General features: G+C 36.5%; 1 protein-coding gene across 3 annotated transcripts in view; it reads left to right on the forward strand.

The window, feature by feature from the left end:
- Positions 1 to 23,349, forward strand: part of LOC121382763 (polycystic kidney disease protein 1-like 2) — a 136,891-nt gene that overhangs the window by 85,243 nt on the left and 28,299 nt on the right. For 2 of the 3 annotated variants that reach the window (XM_041512341.1, XM_041512343.1), the window contains exons 26-31: positions 2,108 to 2,202; positions 4,119 to 4,244; positions 10,895 to 10,983; positions 12,609 to 12,675; positions 15,307 to 15,558; positions 18,435 to 18,585. In XM_041512341.1, the coding sequence (XP_041368275.1) occupies positions 2,108 to 2,202; positions 4,119 to 4,244; positions 10,895 to 10,983; positions 12,609 to 12,675; positions 15,307 to 15,558; positions 18,435 to 18,585 (780 nt within the window). The remainder of the gene's footprint in view (positions 1 to 2,107; positions 2,203 to 4,118; positions 4,245 to 10,894; positions 10,984 to 12,608; positions 12,676 to 15,306; positions 15,559 to 18,434; positions 18,586 to 23,349) is intronic. The other variant, XM_041512342.1, reaches the window with a different exon arrangement.

Consider the following 23,349-nt stretch of genomic DNA (forward strand, 5'->3'; position numbering starts at 1 on the left):
GTAACACCAAAAACACAGAGCCGTACACGCAAACTCTTTACACTACATGCCGTCATGTACTGTATTTGTCAAATCATGATGACGTCATATTTAGTACCGACAAGGTTATTGATTTGTAAGCGTTAAATTGTCCAATAGTATTGACGTTAGACCAGAATATTTCTCACTGAGAAAATATGGAAAATATTTCCCCTGTTATGAGTGACCGTTGGGGTAATAAATTGTAATACAAACTTCACTTCAAACTGATCATGCAGTGAAATCAAAACATGATGAATCTCTTTTTCATTGCAAGTCTGTTCACTTTGTGGTGATACTATAATGGGTAAGATGAGTAATAAAGTATTGAGAAAGACTAAGCTGTCAGTCAAGCTATATGTCTGGCATGGCATCGAGAGTTTTGATTGCTTGATGTTGACAATAGAACATTGTGACACAATTGTTTCATACACAATAGCATATCATCAAAAAAATCATTAAACTTAAAAGTTTTTTTTTTTTTCTGTAGTTATAAAAAATAAAATATATACAGATATGCAAATAACATATCTCAGTATGGAACTAACAATTATTTTGTTTTGGGTGGAAGTATTAAATATCACATATTATCTAAAAAAGTTGGATCTGAGATTGGATGCAGCGTTATGTTTATTTTTTATTAAAATATTTATGAGAGCTGATGTATATGCGACTTTCTAGTTGCTCTAACCTTTCCTTTTATATTCAAGTTTTTATAGCACAGTACCAAACTGAATTATTTTCTCAGTACTGGTATGGTAATTCTGACGGTACGCCACGTTTTCGTGGAGTGCAATCATGTGAAGTAAACTCGGACCTGTCAACATTCCCGGATTCCGCGGCAGACTCCTGATATTTGATCGAGTCTCCAGCACCCCGTTCCACAAAGCTATCTTAGCGCTAAGATCACCTTAAGTACATAAGGTAGTTATACACTTACGGTGAACTTAGTGGTAAGATCGCTTCGTGGAATGGGGCGCTGATCTCCTGCCCTGAAAAAAACATTATTTTTTTCTTTCTTTTTTTTTCTAAAGATTTAAAAACAAATTAGGCTACCATGGCTGTTTTCACTGAATATAGGTATAATAACACATCTAACTTGTAAAACATCTCCACAGTAGACTACATAATGCAACTATAACATGGCATTGTATTCTTTTGATTTCCAATGACCAACAACTGAATCTTGGACAGCAATACACAAGTCAAAACTATTCACATGTCAACGAAAATACCAATTAACTACATGTATATAAACACTGATTTTCTTACACTGCGGTAGAAGAGATACCCATGTGATATTTGTTTCCTCATTTTCTTAGCATGATGTCTTTGAACAGTACCGGTAGGCCTAATTTTTGTTTGTCAGATATAAATGTCTATTCTTTTTATTCATTTTGAGAAGGGCATGTAAAGTTACCATAATACAAATATTGATGCTTGATCATTAATGCCCATTCATGATTGTCAAGACAAGGAGGTGAGGTGGTATAATGACTTTAAAACTAGTGCATAAAAATATCTCATACAAAATACATTTTTCTTTTTGTTAATACTTGGGTAACCTGAAACTACATGTAAAACATTACCCTATTTTTAGGTTACTTATTGTCAAGCCTGTTTATGGGTTAAGCAAAACAAAATTTGTGCATAAAGTGAAAAGTAGATGGAGAAAATCATACAAAATACGTCACTGTTCCTGAGAAAATCATAGGATCTATGTTACTATTGAAGGCTCTTGGTTGTTTTTCCTTTTAGGCAAAAAACTATTTTAATGCAGAATTTTAAATAATTGTTTATACAATTGAAATGGCCTTTATTGGAAATGAAAATGTCATCTCCTGATATTTGACTATAAATTGGCAAAAACAATTTGAGTCTGGTTTTAACTTGACTTTATTACAAAGTTAACCTTTAAGCAAAAAATTTTTGTTGTGCTTAAATGAGAGAACAGAAAATGGATTGCATAAAACTAGATTCGTGTGAGTAACATGCAGGCAAACAAAATGATAATTAATTCACACAATTTTTAGAGTCTTGTACATGTGTGAGTCACACATAGCTTATTAATAATGTCCTTTCTTTTCAGATTTGGTTCCAAAATTACTGTCTATTATAAAGATGCTTGGGTCAGTAAAAACAACAGAAATAATTACAACTGTTGAAAACGAGCTGAAAATAAAAGTAATGTATTTCATAATTAATATATTAACATGGACATGGTCTATAATAAATGGTTACATAAATATTGTATTTGTCCATACTATCTTGTGACATGGGTCATAATGATACAATAAATACCCCGGTATAGAATACTAAACCATCTTGCCTGTCATACCATTTTTATGAAACTAGTAAACAGTTTTGGTATCTGACAAGCGAATAAAATATATTTCTTCTGTCTTATTTTTTTCATTTCATCATTGGTATGAATGTGATAAATTGGGCAAATGGTGAATTTAATATATTTTTGTGTTTAAATGTAATTTCAAGGGTATGAAAAATGGGTGTAAACATGACACAAAATACTCCTCCATTCTCACCTATGAGCTACCTCAATTGTATATGTCCACCCTGTTAACACAGACGTTTTAATACCATAATGTAAAACATTTTGATGACAAGGTATGTCAGGGTGCGATAGGGGGTAGTTTTATTTATTAGTTCCCTACTGGTCCAACTGGAGGGGACTATAGGTTTCATCTCCGTCCTTCCGTACGTCTGTCAATTGTCTGTCTGTCTGTCTGTCCGTTCGTAATAATAATAAAATTTTGTGTATAGCTTTATCGTGTACTTTTACAACTCAAGTTTATTGACGATTTACCTATTTTTGATAGAGTTATGGCCCTTGAACATAGGAGACACAAAAATTTGTTTTATGAAATATTTTTGGCAATGACTGGGTATACTGAGCTAAACAATATTGTATAGCTTTATCATTTTCTGTTACAAATCAAGTTTGATTTTCATGGCAGTGTACCCGTTTTTTTACAGAGGTCAGTCCCTTGAACTTGGGTGAAATGAAAATTAATTTTCCTGACTTATTTTTTCATTGCCTGAAAATATTGAAATGAAATGTTGTATATAGATTTGTTGTGTACTGTTACAGATCAAGTTTAACTTTCATGGCAATTTACACATTTTTCACGGAGTTATGGCCCATGAACTTAGGAGATATGGAATTTTGTTGGGCCCTGTAGGAGACTAAAGGAAATACTCTCCGAATGTTTGTTGAAAATGCTTTTTAACCAGTCAGACACTGGAGTCATTCAATATATAGTCCTTCCCACAGGGAATGCCTTATTTCATACTATGGAATTTACTACAAGTTATTTATTTCTTTATTTTTTATTTTTTTTTACAAAATACTTTAAAAAAATTTCTCACGTCAAACCAAACTGAAATTATTTACAAAAATCATCTCAATAGGAGTATGGGATGGACTGTAGATTTTTGCTAATTTTAAAAAATGCTAAAATTTGCTCTAAAACTCTTAATTTGTGCATTTTTCTTGTTGTGGGTTACTCAAAAAAGGACAAATGGATGATTGGTCATAGTTTTTTTACCTGCAGCATTTTGCAGATTGATATCTATAAATCTGTGCTCACAGGGTGGCCACACAACTGTGGTAGCTCATAAATAAGTAGTAGTGAGTAGTAATTTGTGAAACCAGAGCATTGTACACAGTCCATAGTAAGTTTTTTGTAAAGGAAAATTATTCTTTTACATAGTTCATTAAAATTTACACAATATTACACAAATTAATTGTTCATCTGAGGTGATAGAAATGACTGTGGGGTGGCTTTTCATTTGGACCTCTTTTAAAAAAATATATATATATTGTATACATGTAGATAGACTTACTGAAGTGCCATAAAGAACATAGACACATACTTTCCTTTTTTTCTGGTTTACATGAAGACTGCCAATTGGATGTATATGTAAAGACAAGGGTCTATTATTTTTGTCTCCTTTTCAAAGCATATAAAAACCAAAATTGATTTTAAAAAGTCTACATAAATATTGCAGAAATAACTGGTTTTAAATGAAAGAACAAACTATTTTGCTGATGTTTCAAGCTGACATTATGTTTTTTACAGATTCGTGAGCAGTGCATGAAAGCTCTTGAGACTGTTCACATTGAAGATAAAGAAAAGCTTTTTCAGACGAGTTACCTTGTAGAAATCCTCATCTCACAGGAAGATGACATATCCCCTAACATGAAGGTATACATGTATATACTGAATTACACTGAAAATGCACCAGGCAGATTTGTAGTTGTAAAAAGGATATGACTGATCGATACGCTTCTTTCATGCTAAAACGGCCATTACCATTACTACTTTCTCTTGACATGGGGCGGGATGTAGCCCAGTGGTACAGCGCTCGATCGTTCCAGCCAGTTCACCACAACTGGTATATCAAAGGCTGTCATATATACTACCCTGTCTGTGGGATGGTGCATATAAAAGATCCCTTGCTGCTAATCGAAATCTGTGTGGTCCTTAACCATATGTTTGACGCCATATAACCATAAATAAAATGTGTTGAGTGCGTCGTTAAATAAAACATTTCTTTCTTTCCTCTTGACATACTTAACTGATAAGGAAAGGGAGAAGGAGGATATAGGGAAAGAAAGAGAATGAGAAAAGGAGGATAGAGAAAGAGAGAGAGAGGAGAGAGAGATTAAGAGAGCGTGCATTAGAGAGCTAGGAGTTGAGAATGTGGGGAGACGCCGCCGGTGGCATCGATCGCAAAAGGAATTGTTGAAAACGGTAATGGTCGTTTTAACGTGAGACAAAATAATAATACATTTAACTGATTTTGTTGAACTTGATGTATTCTGGATGGCAGTAAATAACCGAAATAATGTATGCAAGCTAGGGTAATAGTTTTTTTTTATAATAAGCTCACACATGCGATCTCAACTGAAAATTGTGTGGTGTGTTTTCAATGAAATTCAGTATATATATACTGCATAGTTATTAGTCCCCTGCGGGTCCAACCGAAGGGGTCTAGTAGTTTTAAAAACCCCATACATTTTTGTCCTCTAGTGGGGTGTATAGCTTCCACTCACCCAAGCCTCTTGGTTGCTACCAGCCTGAGAATGTCTAGAAATGTATTACATATACAGATATTTATATTCGAAGCAAGAAAATGTAGCCTAAGAAACATGACCGTCTGGATCTCTAGTTTCTGAAAAACGATGTTGTAGTTGCAGGAAACTTGTACAATATGCTGAATTAACCCCTTGTGTGTGGCAACCTCTGAAAAAATTACATTTTCAGTTACTTGCTTACTTTATGAAATCAGCCCTGTTATTTTTTAGAATTGGTAGTTATATCAATGTATTTCATTGAAATGGACATGTAGCAATATATTTTAGGCAGTTTTATGACGATAAGGGGGTTAAAAAATATACCCAAAATATGGCGATTTTTGGTGATTTTGACCAAACTGAAGCACATTTTCTTGCACCCTACTACCAATACATGTTACAACAGTGTCAGACCTGACTTTATTCATCATCCAGGATGTGTCATTGATGGAAAAATCAGTTTGAGCATGGTGAAGTGGGTATAACATGGTCCATTAACCCTCTGTTTGTGACAATGCCAACTGTAGCCTACTCGTAACATACCAGATACCACCCATGAAGTGAAACGAAGTCCCCATTTATTCAATCACATGTGTGTGTCCACCTCCATTCCATCATCTCCTTCAGGTTTGTTGTTCTGATTACCACAGTCTGTACAAGAACAAGCATCGATGCACTCTAGTCTGGCAAGGAGACAAGGACACTTCCTCGCACTCAAACAGTCTTTATCAGTGCAGTAGAGGTGAGTCAGGTCCCGAACCTCAACTGGAGCAGATGCCTGAGTGAACATTGTCTGTGTGATACCTCCATCATCGCAAGCAGACCAACCATGGCCAACTGGTTCGATCACCTCTTCGTTAGGGATGTGGCTATTGCACCAAATCCGTGTTTGGTATTTTGCTCGAAGGACGTGCTGTTTGAAGGCATCCTCTGTTGGGGGAAGCATGGATGCGGACTTGTCTGTTGTCGTAGCCATGATGTAGCGCAACTCGTCAAGCGTGTCCATGTCACTTCCCTTCTTCCCGTATAGAAGTAGTGCATAGCTGCGAGCAACGGTGACACTGTCCTCTAGGTTATCTTCATGAAATGTCTTTAAGTTCGACAGAGTGTCTACATTTTTCAGCAGTTTAGAATAGGCAGTTTTCTTACCTATTCTGTTCATGGAACATGTGGTGTCACATCCTGTGAGGGCATGGGCAGCAGGGAGACACTCACACACTGTTTGGCCAAGTTCATTCGCAATCCTATGTACAGGAATGTATCGCTCCTTTCCGGAATGTCCAGCATACATATACACATGGTCAGTTAATTGTCCTCTGCTGAAATAGTAGACTAATAAGACTAAGACGTCTGTATCATCACACCGAATTATGATCCTCTCATGGTCCCGTGACAGACTGGAAGTGTGTAGGATCATTCGTGTATCGGCTTCCTCCTGGTTACTATACAGTCTTTCAATGGATGACACTCCAGATGGGGTAGCTTCTTTCACAAGCATTCCCTCACTGAATCCACCTGCCAAGATGATGGATTTCCCATTTGGAATATATTCAGTTGCATGCTCCAAGATGTACAGCGAGATATAATTCGCTAGGCTTGCCTTGTTGCCTACTCCTTTCAGAAACTTGCGGTAGTTAGGAACTTGTCTGCTCCCCTGGATCTGATACGTAGGTAACAGTGCAGAAGAACCCCATCACTCTTGTTCTGTTGTCTTGATTGATGACCCATTATCATAGCGATCGAAGACAATGGTCACACAGCTCAACTCCAAGGACGGGTTGCTGAGAAGTCGAACTGTACGTTTCTGAACCACTTCTGCCAAATCCTTGAACGTTCTGAAGTGGTTCTCGTTTAGTGATTGAACCATTGCCATGCCATCGATGATATATGCGGATGAAGTGGACGTTGGTATCTGTGGCAGCTCTGTTAAAACTTCCGGACAATTTGATTCAAGCTTCTTGGCTAAGTCGGCCTTATTGGTCTTTCTCATCGTTCCATCACCATGGAAGAGGGCTGGTGGTACTGCAGCCAGTTCGTACTGGAGAACTTTCCTCAGGTCAACATCACGACTCTTGGAGACTCCCAGAAGCCGCCGAAACAATACCTCACTGTCAATTATCAGCTTTCGATCCTTGTCGTTTGGGAGGGCCTTCTTCATGTCCGCAAATGTTGACATGGTGCATTTCTTTATTGGTTCCCAGAAACCTTTCGTGGGCTCGTCCCCAAGTCGTTGCTTGACAAAGTCATCGAAGACCACTTTGCCCCTGTCCGGGATGCCCTTCATAGAATCCTCAACTTCACGTGATGCTATTTGACCTGTGGTGATGTTCATTAGATGGTCTGGAACATCATCCAGGTCAAATGGATCCTGGCACTGACTGTAAAGGTATTCCTTCATGTCCTTCACATCCTTTCTGTCCTTGTTCGAACGAGAAGTCCCCAGCTCTTCATGCAGTTTTCCATTGGTCCCAGAGTTACAAAGTTCTTTGAAAGCCTCCGCATATTCGCCCGTGATGTGTCGTGTCATTAGCCAGCGTAGCAGTGCGCCTTTGCGCAGTGTGAAACCTATAACACCTCCCTGGCTCTTTGCTTCACGATTGATTGTTTGTTCCGGGGCTTCATCTGTAGGGACACAATTGGAAATCCGACTCGCTGACCTACGAACAACAACCCCCCTTCCATCATGTGGCGATACATCAGTGGTTCTCTTTCTTCGAGTTGCTTCATCTCTGCAATGTACACTGGGATATCGGGAATAGTTAATTTGCCCAGCAAGGACGAAATAGGGGACAGTTTCCATCACAGCTTGTATATGTATTAGGAAATTTTCCTCCCTGACTGCTCGTAAGAGTCGAAGTAGTATGTTACCAGACTCAAGGAAGCTATCCCAGTATGCAAATGTTTCTGAGTACTGTCGTCCTTCTTTTTGAAAGTGAGTGATCATATCCTATACGGATTGGGGAATTGCGTCCTCAGCTTTCTGGCAAACGGTAGCACAGGCAGTTGCATCTTTTGATCCGAATGACTGCTCCAGATCTCGTACTAGATGCTTGGTTTCATTGGTCAGCCACGGCAAACTGTTTTTGATGGCAAAGGCTTCAGCTGAGGTCAGGAACATCTGTGACAGAGCTTCATGTGCCAGACGGACACCTTGGATTGCACGGGCATACTGCTTTCCTTGTAGCATTTGGTTAACCGTGGCAGCTGCATATACATCTGATGAAGTTAGGATGTTCTGAAGTCCACCATCTCCGAATATCTTACCAATGCTTGCTAGGAAAGCCATTATCAGATGCATTGCTCCCAGCCACATCGTTACTTTGCCCACCAGTGGTTCCGGTCTGCTCCACAGAATCTGTTGTGCCTTGCTGTAGATTGCAAGGTCTGCTGTAACGAGTATGTGGTGCTGCCCCAACTCCTCAGATATGCGCACTAGCTTCAACAAAGTTGTAAAAATGGTAGACATATCAGATGGCGAGGCATTGATGAAGGGAAGGTATCGTATCTTTGCAACTGGGACAGTCTTAGTACTCACAAGGGCATTGAAACCACTCCACGCCGGAATGCTCGAGTCCTCATCTCCACAGGCACGTGCCACTTCCCATATGAAGTCTTTCATCACGACCTTAGGGTTACTATCCGTTTCATTTTCCACTTGATAGGTGACATTGGGTTCTGGCTTCTTAGCAGGCTTGCGATACACTTGGATCTGTTATTCCTTGTATTGTGCGGTGTCCAAGGATTTCTGCTTCGTGCAAGGAATCGAAGACATTTCACGACTGACTGGAGATCGTTGGTACAACACAATAGCCATGGCATGGGTAGTACGTTTCCCATCGATTGTCTCCTCATTTTGGTCAAAGTTATCGATGGCTGCATCAACGATTGAGTCAAGGTTTTCAGAGTCAAACTGTGAAATCCCGCATGGAATCTGTACTTCAGATGGTCCCGATATGTTGATCAAGAGCTACCGATGTTAAGAACTTTCTCACGTCGTCATAGGTTATAGAATGTCCCACTGTACTGAGAACTTCTATAAGTTCCTTGCTCCCATGGTCATGATGCATCTGAACCCCAAGACCTAATGTAATTGGTGTGTGTGTCTTACAAGACCGAGAAATTATACTGTGACAGATGCCAAGCACTTTCATGTCAGCATCACTTGAGCCACAGCATGTAACATTGTCAAAGCATTTCTTCAATGTGCACCATGCTATAAAGTCATACAATGTCTCTGGAACAAAGTTCTTGCACTTCTGTACGTTCAGGTCTCCGCTTGGAGCATAGTGGCTAGTTTGAAAGGTTATCCCAGACATTGCACTGCGAAGGATACCAGCAGCTCGATGCAGGATGACAACACTTGCATCTTCACTAGTAAATTTACATTCTCCTGATTCATTGATTTGAAGGTTCAGCAATTAATAATATCCGTCAGTTCAGATGCTACTGTTACATTGTACTTCCCCTGTCAATGATGGCATTAATTAAAGTAGCTGCTTTGTGATGATTATGGCTGGGACTTTCTACATACCTACCCTCGTTCATCAAAAAAGCACAAATTCAAAAAAGTAGTTTGTGAGTTGTCGCAAACAGAGGGTTAATGGACCAGGTTATACCCACTTCACCATGCTCAAACTGACACATCCTGCATGATGAATAAAGTCAGGTTTGACACTGTTGTAACATGTATTGGTAGTAGGGTGCAAGAAACTGTGCTTCAGTTTGGTCAAAATCACCAAAAATCGCCATATTTTGGGTATATTTTTGGACCCTTAACCCCCTTATCAGCATAAAACTGTCAAATTGTTTCACTGGTTTTGGTCTTAAACCATTCCAATGTAAACTTTTAAACCATTTTTTGCAGCCATTACACCATCCGATGTAAAAATACTTTTGTAATTCGTCAGAGTTTCACATCACGTACGGATGTAGTCACATCACTTATAACATCTATCCTAGGTTCGCACCAGACTGTTAAATTGCCCATTATTATGTAGCTTGATTCATGCACATAAGCAGATGGAATATGAAATAGGTCTATTGCTGTACATCTAAAAATCGAACCCTCTGTAAACCAAAATTCTCTCAAAACTGGAAGTTTTTCCCTTTTAAATATTAGAACAAAGGAGAACCTCTCTAAACTGGATACCCTTTAAAACCCGGAAATGTTACTTGGTCCCCGAGCATATCCGGTTTAGGAGAGTTTCACTGGACATTTAAAATTTATTAATTACCAAATGTTTGACATCCAATAGCCGATGGTTAATTAATCAATGTGCCCTAGTGGTGTCGTTAAACAAAACAAACTTGTTCTTCTTTAAAATTTATTGTAAGAACTTTCTTCTATTTTAATATGAAATACAATATAATGTTTTGAAACAGAGTGGAAATTTCTGTTGCTAAAATATTATCCACATTTAAGCCTATGTATGGAATTGGCCCCACAATTAGTCAACAGACACAGATTCAGGCAGGGGCCAAAGGGTCCTGGGCACCATTGTTTTTGGTCAAACAATATAAATTACAGAATATACACAAAAAAGCAAACGTATCCCATCCATATGTTAAGGACCTTTAAATTCTGTTTTCAAAAACAACAACAGGTTTTGGGCTCCTCTGTTAAAAAATTCTGTATCCGGGCCTGGTCAAGATAGGAACAATGGGCAATTAACACTATTTTTTGTAGGTACCAACTAAAAAATACAGTCACCATAGTAATCAATTATTTCAACCCCTGCAATACTTATTGCAATATGTATTTTGAAATTGTTTACACAGGCACATGCCTTGAATGTTTGCGCCCAACTATCTGATGATTTAAAGAAGATATCGAAAAATCATCCTAATGCTGCCAGAAACATTGCCAAGTAAGAAGAAAAATATAATAAGCTTATTTCTAGTTAGCTGTGGCATGGGCAGAATATAGCTCACATGATCTGTTTCCCTCAGTCACAATTGGTGTATCTAAGAATATGGTGTGTGCTGTCCTGTTTGGCAGAGATCTAAAAACACTTCTAGCTGATACAAGGACAGGACATAGCCCATTGATGTGTGGTCAGTCTAGGGTCGATCCCCGTTGGTTGGCCATTGGCTATTTCTCGTTCTAGCCAGTGCACCACGACTGGTGTATCTAAGAATATGGTGTGTGCTGTCCTGTTTGGCAGAGATCTAAAAACACTTCTAGCTGATACAAGGACAGGACATAGCCCATTGATGTGTGGTCAGTCTAGGGTCGATCCCCGTTGGTTGGCCATTGGCTATTTCTCGTTCTAGCCAGTGCACCACGACTGGTGTATCTAAGAATATGGTGTGTGCTGTCCTGTTTGGCAGAGATCTAAAAAACACTTCTAGCTGATACAAGGACAGGACATAGCCCATTGATGTGTGGTCAGTCTAGGGTCGATCCCCGTTGGTTGGCCATTGGCTATTTCTCGTTCTAGCCAGTGCACCACGACTGGTGTATCTAAGAATATGGTGTGTGCTGTCCTGTTTGGCAGAGATCTAAAAACACTTCTAGCTGATACAAGGACAGGACATAGCCCATTGATGTGTGGTCAGTCTAGGGTCGATCCCCGTTGGTTGGCCATTGGCTATTTCTCGTTCTAGCCAGTGCACCACGACTGGTGTATCTAAGAATATGGTGTGTGCTGTCCTGTTTGGCAGAGATCTAAAAACACTTCTAGCTGATACAAGGACAGGACATAGCCCATTGATGTGTGGTCAGTCTAGGGTCGATCCCCGTTGGTTGGCCATTGGCTATTTCTCGTTCTAGCCAGTGCACCACGACTGGTGTATCTAAGAATATGGTGTGTGCTGTCCTGTTTGGCAGAGATCTAAAAACACTTCTAGCTGATACAATGACAGGACATAGCCCATTGATGTGTGGTTAGTCTAGGGTCGATCCCTGTTGGTTGGCCATTGGCTATTTCTCGTTCTAGCCAGTGCACCACGACTGGTGTATCAAAGACTGTGGTATGTGCTATCCTGTCTATGGGATAGTGCATATAAAAGATCCCTTGCTACTAATGGGAAAATGTAGCTGGTTACCTCTAGGACTGTACATTAAAATTACCAAATGTTTGACATCCAGTAGCCAATGATTAATAAATTAGTGTAGTGCTGTTGTTAAACAAAACGAACTGCATTTTGATATTATATATATATATATATATTTGTAGAGGTTTAGATAATGATATAACTGGCGGGTATATCTAAAGGCCATGCTGTGCTGTCTGTGGAAAGTGCATATAAAGGATCTCTTGCTACAAATGGAAAAATGTTGCATGTTTCTTCGGAAGACTGTCAGAATTATTTAATATTTGACATCCAATAGCCAATGATTAATAAATTTATGTGCTCTAGTGAGGTTGTTAAATAAAACAAACAAATAAAACAAATTTCATTTTATTTCACTAAAAAGAATTGAATACTGCATGGTGCCTGTGATTCTGTATTTAAAACTAATTTAGTCTTCTTTTTTTTGTGTCAAAAGGAAACAATTAAATGCAGTGATTACCCTGATGGAAAAACTAGTGACAGATGAAAGAAACTTGACACAGGTTTGATAATGATATAGTTTTAAAGCTATAAGTCATAAAAAAGAGAGGGGTTTTTTTATCTGCAAATTCTGTTTTACTGTACACTAGTAACTTTGTATCATCAGTTTTTCTCTGCATTTATTTTGCCTATAGTCATGAGGAAAATGTCTATTGTATTTGATATATTTTTCGCCACTTGTGACAAAACCTGACCAAATGTGTGCTACATGACGTGAGCTACCAGTTGAGCTGAATTTACCAACTGACTAAATGAGACATGAAAATATATGTTGTGTAGTAAACAAACTATACTGGAACCAGTTTAGAAACCACCTTACAAACACTTTGCATGTATCACGAACTGCATTGTGATGTTTAGGTGTTGAATTTTATGATACTTTTCTCTCTCATCCTCAGGTATATAGGACAGAGCTACCCCATGAAAGAAAGCTATGTAAGAAATTTCTATCTTACATGGGATATCACGTGCACTCGTTTAACATGATGTCGTTGGTCATATATGACGTCATATTAATGTGAGATGGTGACATGAGGTCATTAGACACATTTTAAAATTAATATTTAGTTACTAAAACCTTCATTATAAAAGCTATCTTGTTAATTTGTAGTGTTAAATTTTATTTTTATTTAACACATGAAACAAACACGATAAATATGATGGTGTAGTTTATCATAAAATGGTCAAATAAGAAAGTTATTTGTTCAGCCATTTTTGTCTATTCATGAAAAATAATGGTTTATTTACCGAATGAATGAGAGAAAAAGACTCCATCATATGTGGTCATGTGGAATAGAAAAAGTACAACCGAGGTGGTGGAAATTTTCACCACCTCGGGTGTAATTTTTCTATCCCACATGACCACATATGATAGAGTCTTATAATCTCTCACCATGCCATTTGTTGGTTTTTCTACAATGCAATTTTAAGGCTTGTAAAGTTTCTTTTGGTTGTCAGTATATCTCAGCACTTAGCTCAGCATGTGTGGTGAAAGTTTAACTCTGCTGATAGCTAGCTCTCATGTGTGGTAGGCTGGACACATTAATAGCAACACTGCCGTGGAACATTTTATGGAGAATATTTTTCCACGTGATATTTTTTTGCTGTGGCCATTTTCTTAATTGTCAGGGTTGCATTAAAAATGTACTTTAAAGGTTACAAAACACAGGCCTGGCTTATTGTTCTCAATATGTGATGCCATTTGAGTTCTTAACTGACTTTTGTAACTTAATTACTGTAAATCAGGAAATGTTAGCAAGCATAAAATGATAACGAATTTGGCGAGGTCATACAAGATGCTAATATTTCATGACGCTAAATTTAAAGATACTTACAAAAGACTGTTAAAAAAACAACATTTGTGCGATTGTTTTGTCTGTGATTAGCTGAAGGCACGACTATGGTTACATACTATTGATTAAACCAGAAGGATATTAACACTAGTTAGTTAGTATGCATATATACTACAATTTTCTACTAAATTAAAGATGTCTGTAAGCTGCATAACATCAAAAACATTATTTCAATTGATCCTACAACTTAAGCTTATTAGTTTCTGATATCTGATAATATGACCTTGCTAAAGTTTTATGTCACTTACTTGGATTTTGCCAAGTTTAAAATCGCTAATATTTTATGATTTACAGTATTACAGTGTTCAAGCAATTAGAAAATCTCAGTGATAACTGCATGAAGATAGCTCAAAATTGTTTTCCTTAATGGATGATAATAATATTCTGAGAAAAATATTCTCAGTGAAAAAGGGCTCCAAAGTGTAGGGTAGGTTGGTGATATTCTGACCCTAATTTATGTAAATCGGACCCCTAATAATTTTCATCCCTTAAACAATTTTGTTTTCATTGTTCTTATCAATGAAATGGCAAAATCATTTTGTAAGCATGATAATTTCAATCACCAAATGAAAAACATTGACATACAACCTAATATTTTTACTATTAATCAGTGTACCCAAACAATGTTTTCTTCTGAGTGTCTGCTATTTAATCACCCAATCATGATGAGCACCTGGGGCCTAATTCACAAAGCACTCTTAGGCTCTGCTAGACAACAAAGCATCCTCTTTGCAAGTCTTTTTGCAAGTTGCGAGAGTCTAGCGAATTAGGTCCCTGACCATTAATTTATATTTAAAAGAGGAAAGATGTCTGATTTAACTGGTGTTTTTCTTACAACAATTTTAAATCCAACTCCTAATAATAATACTAAAAATATTAAACGTCCAGGGCAATTAGATCTATTTTTATAATGTATCACATTAAGACAAATAAACTGAAGTACCAGACAAATTGATGCTTCTGTGTGGCTTAAGTTTTATTTGGCTGGAATTACCCAAGTAATGAACATAATCGGGTAATCACAGTTAGCCGGAGTGCATGGGTCAGATTTACCAATAAAATGCAATGTATATATGCAAGAGGTTAGGTCACATGTATGCACAGTATGCCTGCTAAAACTAATACAATTTGACTTGGGGCCCACGTATATAAAAGTTTAGTCTAGACTCGGATCTCTAGTGATGTCACATGCATTAAAATTTGTATGGCATTGTCAATTCTTGAGTTTAAACTCTAAAAGTTTTATAAGTACCAGGTTAGAACCCACTTAAATATTTTCAGATAAACACAGAAATAAAGCTCTTGGTGGATGTGACTAGTTATATTAGTGATACAATACTGCGAACTGTTCATCCGATGGAAGGACCAGTGAACATCCACACGCAACAGATGTCTTTGACAGTTCAAGTGACCAAGCCGACTGTTGATGAATTTAATATTGCTGCTTCTTCAGAAGACCTTGATAACCCGAGTGGCTCTGTTTCTTTTCCAAATGACATGAAGAACACAACAGACAAACCTTTTGACTTGGAGGTACATTTTATAAATTCATGTTATATATATGTTCTTGTCAATTCTCAAATAAATTGTTAAATCTCACCTTGTTGTTAAAATAAGTGATGGTACAGCATGTCAGCAGGCATTGGATTTGGGGATTTAAACAAAATAAATAAATTGAATTACACTAGAATCATAAAAATTATGTAATCCAGATATTTTTTTGTTTCCATCTCATAATCTTACACTTCCTACCCAAAATCTGAGATTCGTGAAAGGACGACATCTTGCTAAATTCACAGCCTGTATAGTTTGATTATACTAATTTAATTTTAGGGTGTGTTTTATTGTATTTTTTATTTGATATATGTTGTAATTATTTTTTCTTACCTCATATTTAATAGCATAACCCCAACCCTCCAACATAGCTAGTCTGTTGCTCTGTTCTTTGATGGATCTATGTTAATAGATTAATTCTGGTTATGTTTTGCATACATTTGTTGTTGGGTTTTTGTTTTAAGTTTACAATTGAAATATCTAGTCAACTTGGTTAGCTTGATGTTGAAGGCAAGGTTTCTAGATTATGGTAGTGATATTCATTGTTTGGCTAGTAAATAACTGCTATTGCTATGCCCGATGGCTAGTGAAAACAAAGTTGTTAAATGCTGCATTTAAGTCTATTTGGTAAATATGAATATTCTGCCCCTACCCCAACCCCAATCTTAGTGTTTTTAATCTCTATCTCCCTCTTTAGGTACCATATCTATTAGTAAAATTGTATTACGTAAAGTATGGCTAGTGAATTTTTAATTGTGTCTAGTAAATTTTTAAAGTCACTGATCCCATGGCTAGTGGATTTTGCAAAAATTCTAGAAGCCCTGTTGAAGGGGGCGAGCCAAACATCTTGAGATACCAGTGGGTCAAGAATAGTCTGAGTATTGTCATCTGTTGGTCTTTCTCCAGATTGTAGGAACCAATCAGTGCTAAGGCCTAACGGGCTTCCATTTTTGTAGGGGGACAGTCTGATTTTTCCCGAATTAAATGAAAATGCCTGAATTTGGTTAACAATATTTATTCATATTAGCATTACTGTCAAATGGCTTAATACGGTTGAATGGATTACAACTAATGTTATGAGTAGAATGATGGAAATACATGGTGAAAAGGTTTCAGGCAAGCTTAAGCTCATTTTGCACAAATATTTCTATCTTTTTTTTTCCCGAATAAGTGCTGGTATTCAAAAAAGACAAAACAACCAAGTTGTGACTTTCCTCGGTGTCATAATGGTTAAGCCATCAGGTTTATAAGGCTAGTAGCTAGCAGGTGTGCCCCTGCCAGGTAGCAGCTCCCGCCTAGAGCAAGTTTTAATCACTAGATGGTGTTGGTGGTGTAGTCGCTAAGGCAATCACACTTGAGGCTGGTAAGTGCCAGGAATTGTGTCCCACCCAAGGCAATGAGGCATTTTTATATTCCAGTACTAGCTTCAACCCAGATTGATAGAACTGATAGGCTCAGTAAGAAGGAGCAAGTACACAAGTTTCATCCACTTCACGGCATGTCTCCCAAGTGTTAAAAGTTAGTTTTTGGTTTAACGACACCACTAAAACACATTGATTTATTAATCATTGGCTTTGGATGTCAAACATATGGTAATTCTGACATATAGTCTTGAGAGGAAAAAACCCACGTTTTTCATTAGTAGCAAGGTATCTTTTATATGCACCATCCCAGACAGGATAGCACATACCACCACCTTTGATTTACCAGTCATGGTGCACTAGCTGGAATTAGAAATAACCCAATTGTGAGTACTATCACTGATGGAGATCGATCCTAGAGCACTTTGCCACTAGGCTACATCCTGCCTTTCTCCCAAGTGTATGGCTTCAAATGAGAGATGATTACCCAGCAGGCACTGCAGGTTGTGTGTATCACAGAATTAACTGACAGCAATTGTGGGGCATGGCTCTGTCAAGTAGTCCCATACCAAAAAGAAAAACTCTTGTTACATCGTTGATCTCATTATCATCATCTATGTTTCTTGTGTAATAATTAGAGAATAACCAACTCGCTACAAGGAATTATGAATTATCTGTCCCGAGTGAATTAATGTTTTACAACATTCATTCACGAGGGACAGATAATTCGTAACTCCTCGTAGCTAGTTGGTTATTCTCTTTATTACCCATTGTCGATTTTAACTGATTTTTAATGTAAAAATTCCTCTGCAGTCTACAACAAAGCCATCAGCCATTACGTCATATAATCTTACGCGCATTACATGACGTAATGTAAGTGACTTCATAAGCCAAATGTTTACAGTACAAAATAATACAACTGTATTTTCCTTTGAAAATAATTATTTTTATATATTACTGAAGCCGCTGCTTATGAAAATATACCAGTTCATGTTTATGAAACAAATGAGTCCATTTGTTTTGTAAATCTTTGTAGATCGTATAACGTATGTGTAATCTGACTCATGAATGGAAACATTATATGAATGAAAGTGAAGTTCCGGCCATGGCAAGCAACCAACCAAACTTCGTGATTTATAAGCCAGCCAATCAGTGGTTGTTTAAGCAATCTGCACACTGCAGAGATCGAAAAAATATTACCCTTATATTTGAGCCCATATGGGTAATAAAACAAAATATGTCTTTGTCTCTTTATTATAATTTATATTTGTGGTGTCTTTTTAAGAAAAAAATAATGTTTTTTTCAAATCTAACAGTTTTAGTCATTCAATGGGGAGATATTAGGCCACTAACCACTAATATCTAGCCATTAACCCCTGTCTGGGACAGATAGCTCATATAGCTGAGGTGTATACCCAGGATAGCATTCTTTAACTTTATGTTTTATTCATATTCCTAATATGGTCTCTTATTGGTTGCTTTTGTTTTTTCCAGATACTGATTTTGAAGATAAATCCATTTCGGTGGTCACAAACGTCAGAAAAAGTCAATTTACCAGTCATGGTGTTTTCAATGCGAAATGATGGCAAAACCATTAATCCATCAAATCTTTCTTTGCCTGCAAATATCTTCATATCAGTAAACTGTATGGCTTTTTTTGAATTTTTGAAAACGTTTTGTTTACAGGGAGGGTCAAAATAAATTATTGATGAGTACACAAAAAGCCAATATATAGAGAATCCTTTAAATTATTTCCAACCAAAAAAAGAAAGCATTGTGGTAAAAAATTATGAGCTACTACATTTGTTCTATGGTATGATTTACATACCTGTAGCATTTTTGTCCTAATATAATAGATAGTACTTTATAAACACATATGGATAATTTACAAAACCATTATATAGTACACCATTTGCAGATGTCCAATTAAGTTATGCAGCAAAACTTACGTATTTATAGATAGCCGCAAATTCACAAAACATGTTAATTTTAGGTTTACATTTAGCAGTCTTTGTTTTTTTTGCATATAGTTATATTGAATTTCACACAGAAAATTATGGAATATGGAACATAGTAAAGATGCACAAATATTATTTATATGTATATAATAAACTCACTGCAATTATAAGGACTTATGTTTTTATTTGTGGATTTAGCTAGTAGCCTAGTTTTGCACATAAATGTGAATTTTGACTGAAAAACTATTGTAACAGTACAAATATACATAAATCACTTTCTTTATTCTTACCATGATTCATCTTCCATACTGATGTAATTTTTTGCTTTAAATAAATACCATGCTATGCGTATAATTATAAGGCTATTTTCACAAAATGGGGCAAATAACCATACAGACATTGCAGCTCCAATATTTTCCACAAAAACAGCATATAATGTAAATAAACAGGGATGCACATAAAAAGCATCATCACTTGATGCTCTGAATATGATATTTGGCCATGTAGATGCATTAGAAAAGCTTGTGGTTATTTTATTTTATTTTCATTTTATTGTCTTTACCGTTATATTACCTACAAAAAGGAACAACATTTTATTAGTTTGAAAGTTGTCCACCAGATGGCACTGTCACATCTAGGTCAAGCTTAGATCAACATGTTAAGTACATGAATACTAGTTGGGTATCTTTATAGGCAAGTTATTTTTAATTCTTAAAAACGTTTTTCAATGTCACACTTTTTGTCTGTTAGTTTAATAAAGTACATGTATCCTGGAAGCATGAGAAACCCATCATTTATATTTTTTGATTCAGTAAATCTGTTTTTAAAAGCCATTTGCATGATTGCATTACTGATGTCCATTGCAGATGGCACAGATACCATGTCATGTGTCTTTACCGTTATCTGTGTTGAATAATAGAAAAGATAGATTTAACACTTTTTCACAATCATCCAGTCTAGGATTATATCTTACATTTGCCTGTAATAGTAACAATTATAGATAATGATATACATATATAAAAGTATTTACCATTATTGATTTTCTTTGCTATTAATAGATTAACGGAAAAGACATAATAGTAAAGACAATTGTTTACTATTATGTCTTATGATTAAGGGTAAAAACACAAGCAGGAAAACTGCCAAACCCATGCCTATTGGTTGCGGATCCTATATAAATCAAATGTTTGTCAAAAGTCTGTTACTTGCTCTTGCAAAAGCAGTTGGGATGATGAGACATACTATGAAGCTGATTTTAATTAAATCCACATGAGTTCATAATAGCTAGTGGATTTTCATTATAATTAGGTGCACTATCCACTAGACTTTTTTTTTTCTTTTTCCCCCCATCTTAATATTTTATTGTTCCCAGAGATTCTTTACAAAACAAAACGGGATCCCATATGCTTATGATTAGTACATCAGGCCTATACGGTACCAATTGGTGTGGATGCGTTGGGGGGTATACACACCCTCACTGCGAGGTCCAATTTTTTTCCCCATGCAACAGTTATTGACCGTTTTTCAGAACATTGACATGGTCCTTTTTTTTGTGTTACACAGCACCCCCCAAAAATCGTACAGTAACTATATGGACCTATATAAAATGTGAAAATTACAGTAGGATAATGGTTTGCAATAGATTCAGAGTAAGTAATCACGTTTTTTATTTTAAAAATATGGCAAGGAAAGCATTATAGAAACTTAAAGAAAATTATCTTCTTAACCGTTAGGAGTTTTAGACTATTAACTACTCAGTTGCCCGTCCCCCCCCCAAACAAAAAATCCTAGCTACGGCCCTGGGCATAGGCCTAAGCGTACAGGCTCTCATTTTTGTTGGGGTTGCAGGCAGATTTCTGCCAGAGTTGAACAAAAATCCCTGAATCGGGATAACAACAATTATTCATATTAGTTTTTATACTGCCAAACAGCAGGGCCTCAGCTAACGGGTAGAGGCAATGGTGTGTGTGTGTTTTATTTTTTATTTAACGACACAACTAGAGCACACTGATTTATTAATCATCGGCTATTGGATAATAGAAAAATAGTTTATTGATACTGATGTTTTAAGTATGTAACCTCCCTAAAATGACCGCAAAATGCTGTCTTGCCCCTTCCATGCTCATTGGTTCATTGTTTAAATCCTAGTTACAGCCCTGAACAGCTATATAGGGTTGCAAATGAATCACTACATATTTTTACATGGATTACAACTAATATTGTGTCAGAGTAAAATGATGGAAATACATCATGAAAAGGTTTTAGGCCAGCTCATTTGCCTGAAATGCTATACCTGGATAGTATTCAAATAATATTTAAAGGCAAATTATAGATGACCAGTGTATATAACTTGTGAATGTCCCCTAGGTGGGGATAGCGTTCACAATAGTTATATAGAAATTGCATATCCGTGACCCATTTCCTTGTGAATTTGGTCATTCTACCCCTCTCTTAAGGGTGGGCCACAGATAGGGGAAAATTAATCCAATTGTCATGTCCAGGAATACCATAAAAATATAAATTTTGCGAATTTCGTTAATGTTGTGTCCCCTGTCCCCCCTCCCCTCAGGTAGGAGACAAATTCCTAAAACCATCTATCATATAGACAAATGCATTTAAACTATTATGTCTTCAGAAATACTAGACCATTTCCAACCAAATTTATTTGGTAGTTGCTCTTGCCCATGGAAAACCCCAAACCATAAATTTAGTCATTTTAATCCCCCTAGGAAAATGGGTGCCCCACACTCCATGTGTTTGGTAGTTGTGGTCAGCAATTTACTCAGGTGACCATTTAGATCTATTTTGTATCATGTATAAGTGTTCAACACTTGATACACATTATGTATAGGGTACATATTTAATTAGGGCTCACATGTTGATGTTTGTTTCTTTGGGTTTAATTTTTTTTTTAGGTGAATGGACATTTTACTTTTTTTTTTACAATTGTGAACGTGTGAAGCACTATTGCAAGTATTTTGAGTCACAATAAATTACTGAAATGCATAAAATACTTTTTACTATTTCTATTATTCTAATATCAGTGTCCAGGGTTTCTGTCAGAGGGTATGAAGGGTAAAATTATGTACCCTAAAATCTTGGGAATTAATGGATACGTTTTAATAATTTTTAGAACGATTATAGTAAGATAACTGCTGCTTAAAGTTTGTACATGAAATGCAGTGTCCAATTTCAAAAGATTCCAAACCCCATAGCCACCTAGTAGCGGCAGTTGTGATCTGGAGTTTTCAAGTACCCTAAAATTATTGATTACTGGTGTCCTTTACTTTTGACCTTATGACCCAAAAGTTGCATGCACACAGCAAATAGTTTCCAGTTTTACATACCTTACCATGGTAACAATAGTTTGCATTGGTTACCATGGTAACAGTTTCGATCTTGGTACCATGGTAACATATAGTTTTGAACTGGTTACCATGGTAACAGAATTAATAAGCTTCATATATCTTTTCTACAGGCATAATACAATTATGTCACTGTACATTGGGTTTTTCTTAGTCCTTGAAAATGAATTTTTTTTAGAAATTTGTTTTCTCTTGTTTTGCATTGGTTACAATGGTAACAAAATTCACAATTTTCATCCTTCTCTTGTAAACAGCTGGGAGCTTATTATTACAGCATTATATAGTGATTTGTATTCAAATAAATTCATTTAAAACATTTCATATGGGAAACGGTTCCTCTTTTTGCATTGGTTACCATGGTAACAGATTTAATAATGTTCATTTGAAAATAACAGGAAGTGAAAGGGCATATACCTTTTTTAAAATCTTGTGGCATTTGACAAAGATATATAAAGTAATGGAGATAGTATACATATTTTTAGTGTCTAGATAATGTTGGACACAATGTCCACAAGTTACAAAAATGCGTTGATGGTAGTATGTGTATTTGACCCTTTCAAAAACAAAATTGGCTGTCTACATAATTCTTTTTCTAAATCGAGTAGTATGGTTAATAGATCACATCATAGACTTAAATTAAAAGCAAAATATTAGTTTTAAATTAAAGTTTTCATAATTATTAATGAAAATATGGTATATTGAAATTTGCAGCTGTTGCCATGGTAACATAAATAATATATCTGACTATAAAATGTTAGTGTTACGTAGGTGGATGTTCTTAGTATATATGTGTGTAATTTCATGCTGAAATGTCAACTGATTTTAATAATATTACCAGAAATGTATAATAGTTAATGTTGGACATTATGTTCATAATTTACAAAAAATGTGTCGGTAGCCGAATGCGCATCTGACCCTATTTGCACCGGCCTCGGTGGCGTCGTGGCAGGCCATCGGTCTACAGGCTGGTAGGTACTGGGTTCAGATCCCAGTCGAGGCATGGGATTTTTAATCCAGATACCGACTCCAAACCCTGAGTGAGTGCTTCGCAAGGCTCAATGGGTAGGTGTAAACCACTTGCACCGA

This window comes from Gigantopelta aegis, chromosome 10 (genome assembly GCF_016097555.1).
Source record: "Gigantopelta aegis isolate Gae_Host chromosome 10, Gae_host_genome, whole genome shotgun sequence".
NCBI classification, from domain to species: Eukaryota; Metazoa; Mollusca; class Gastropoda; order Neomphalida; family Peltospiridae; genus Gigantopelta; species Gigantopelta aegis.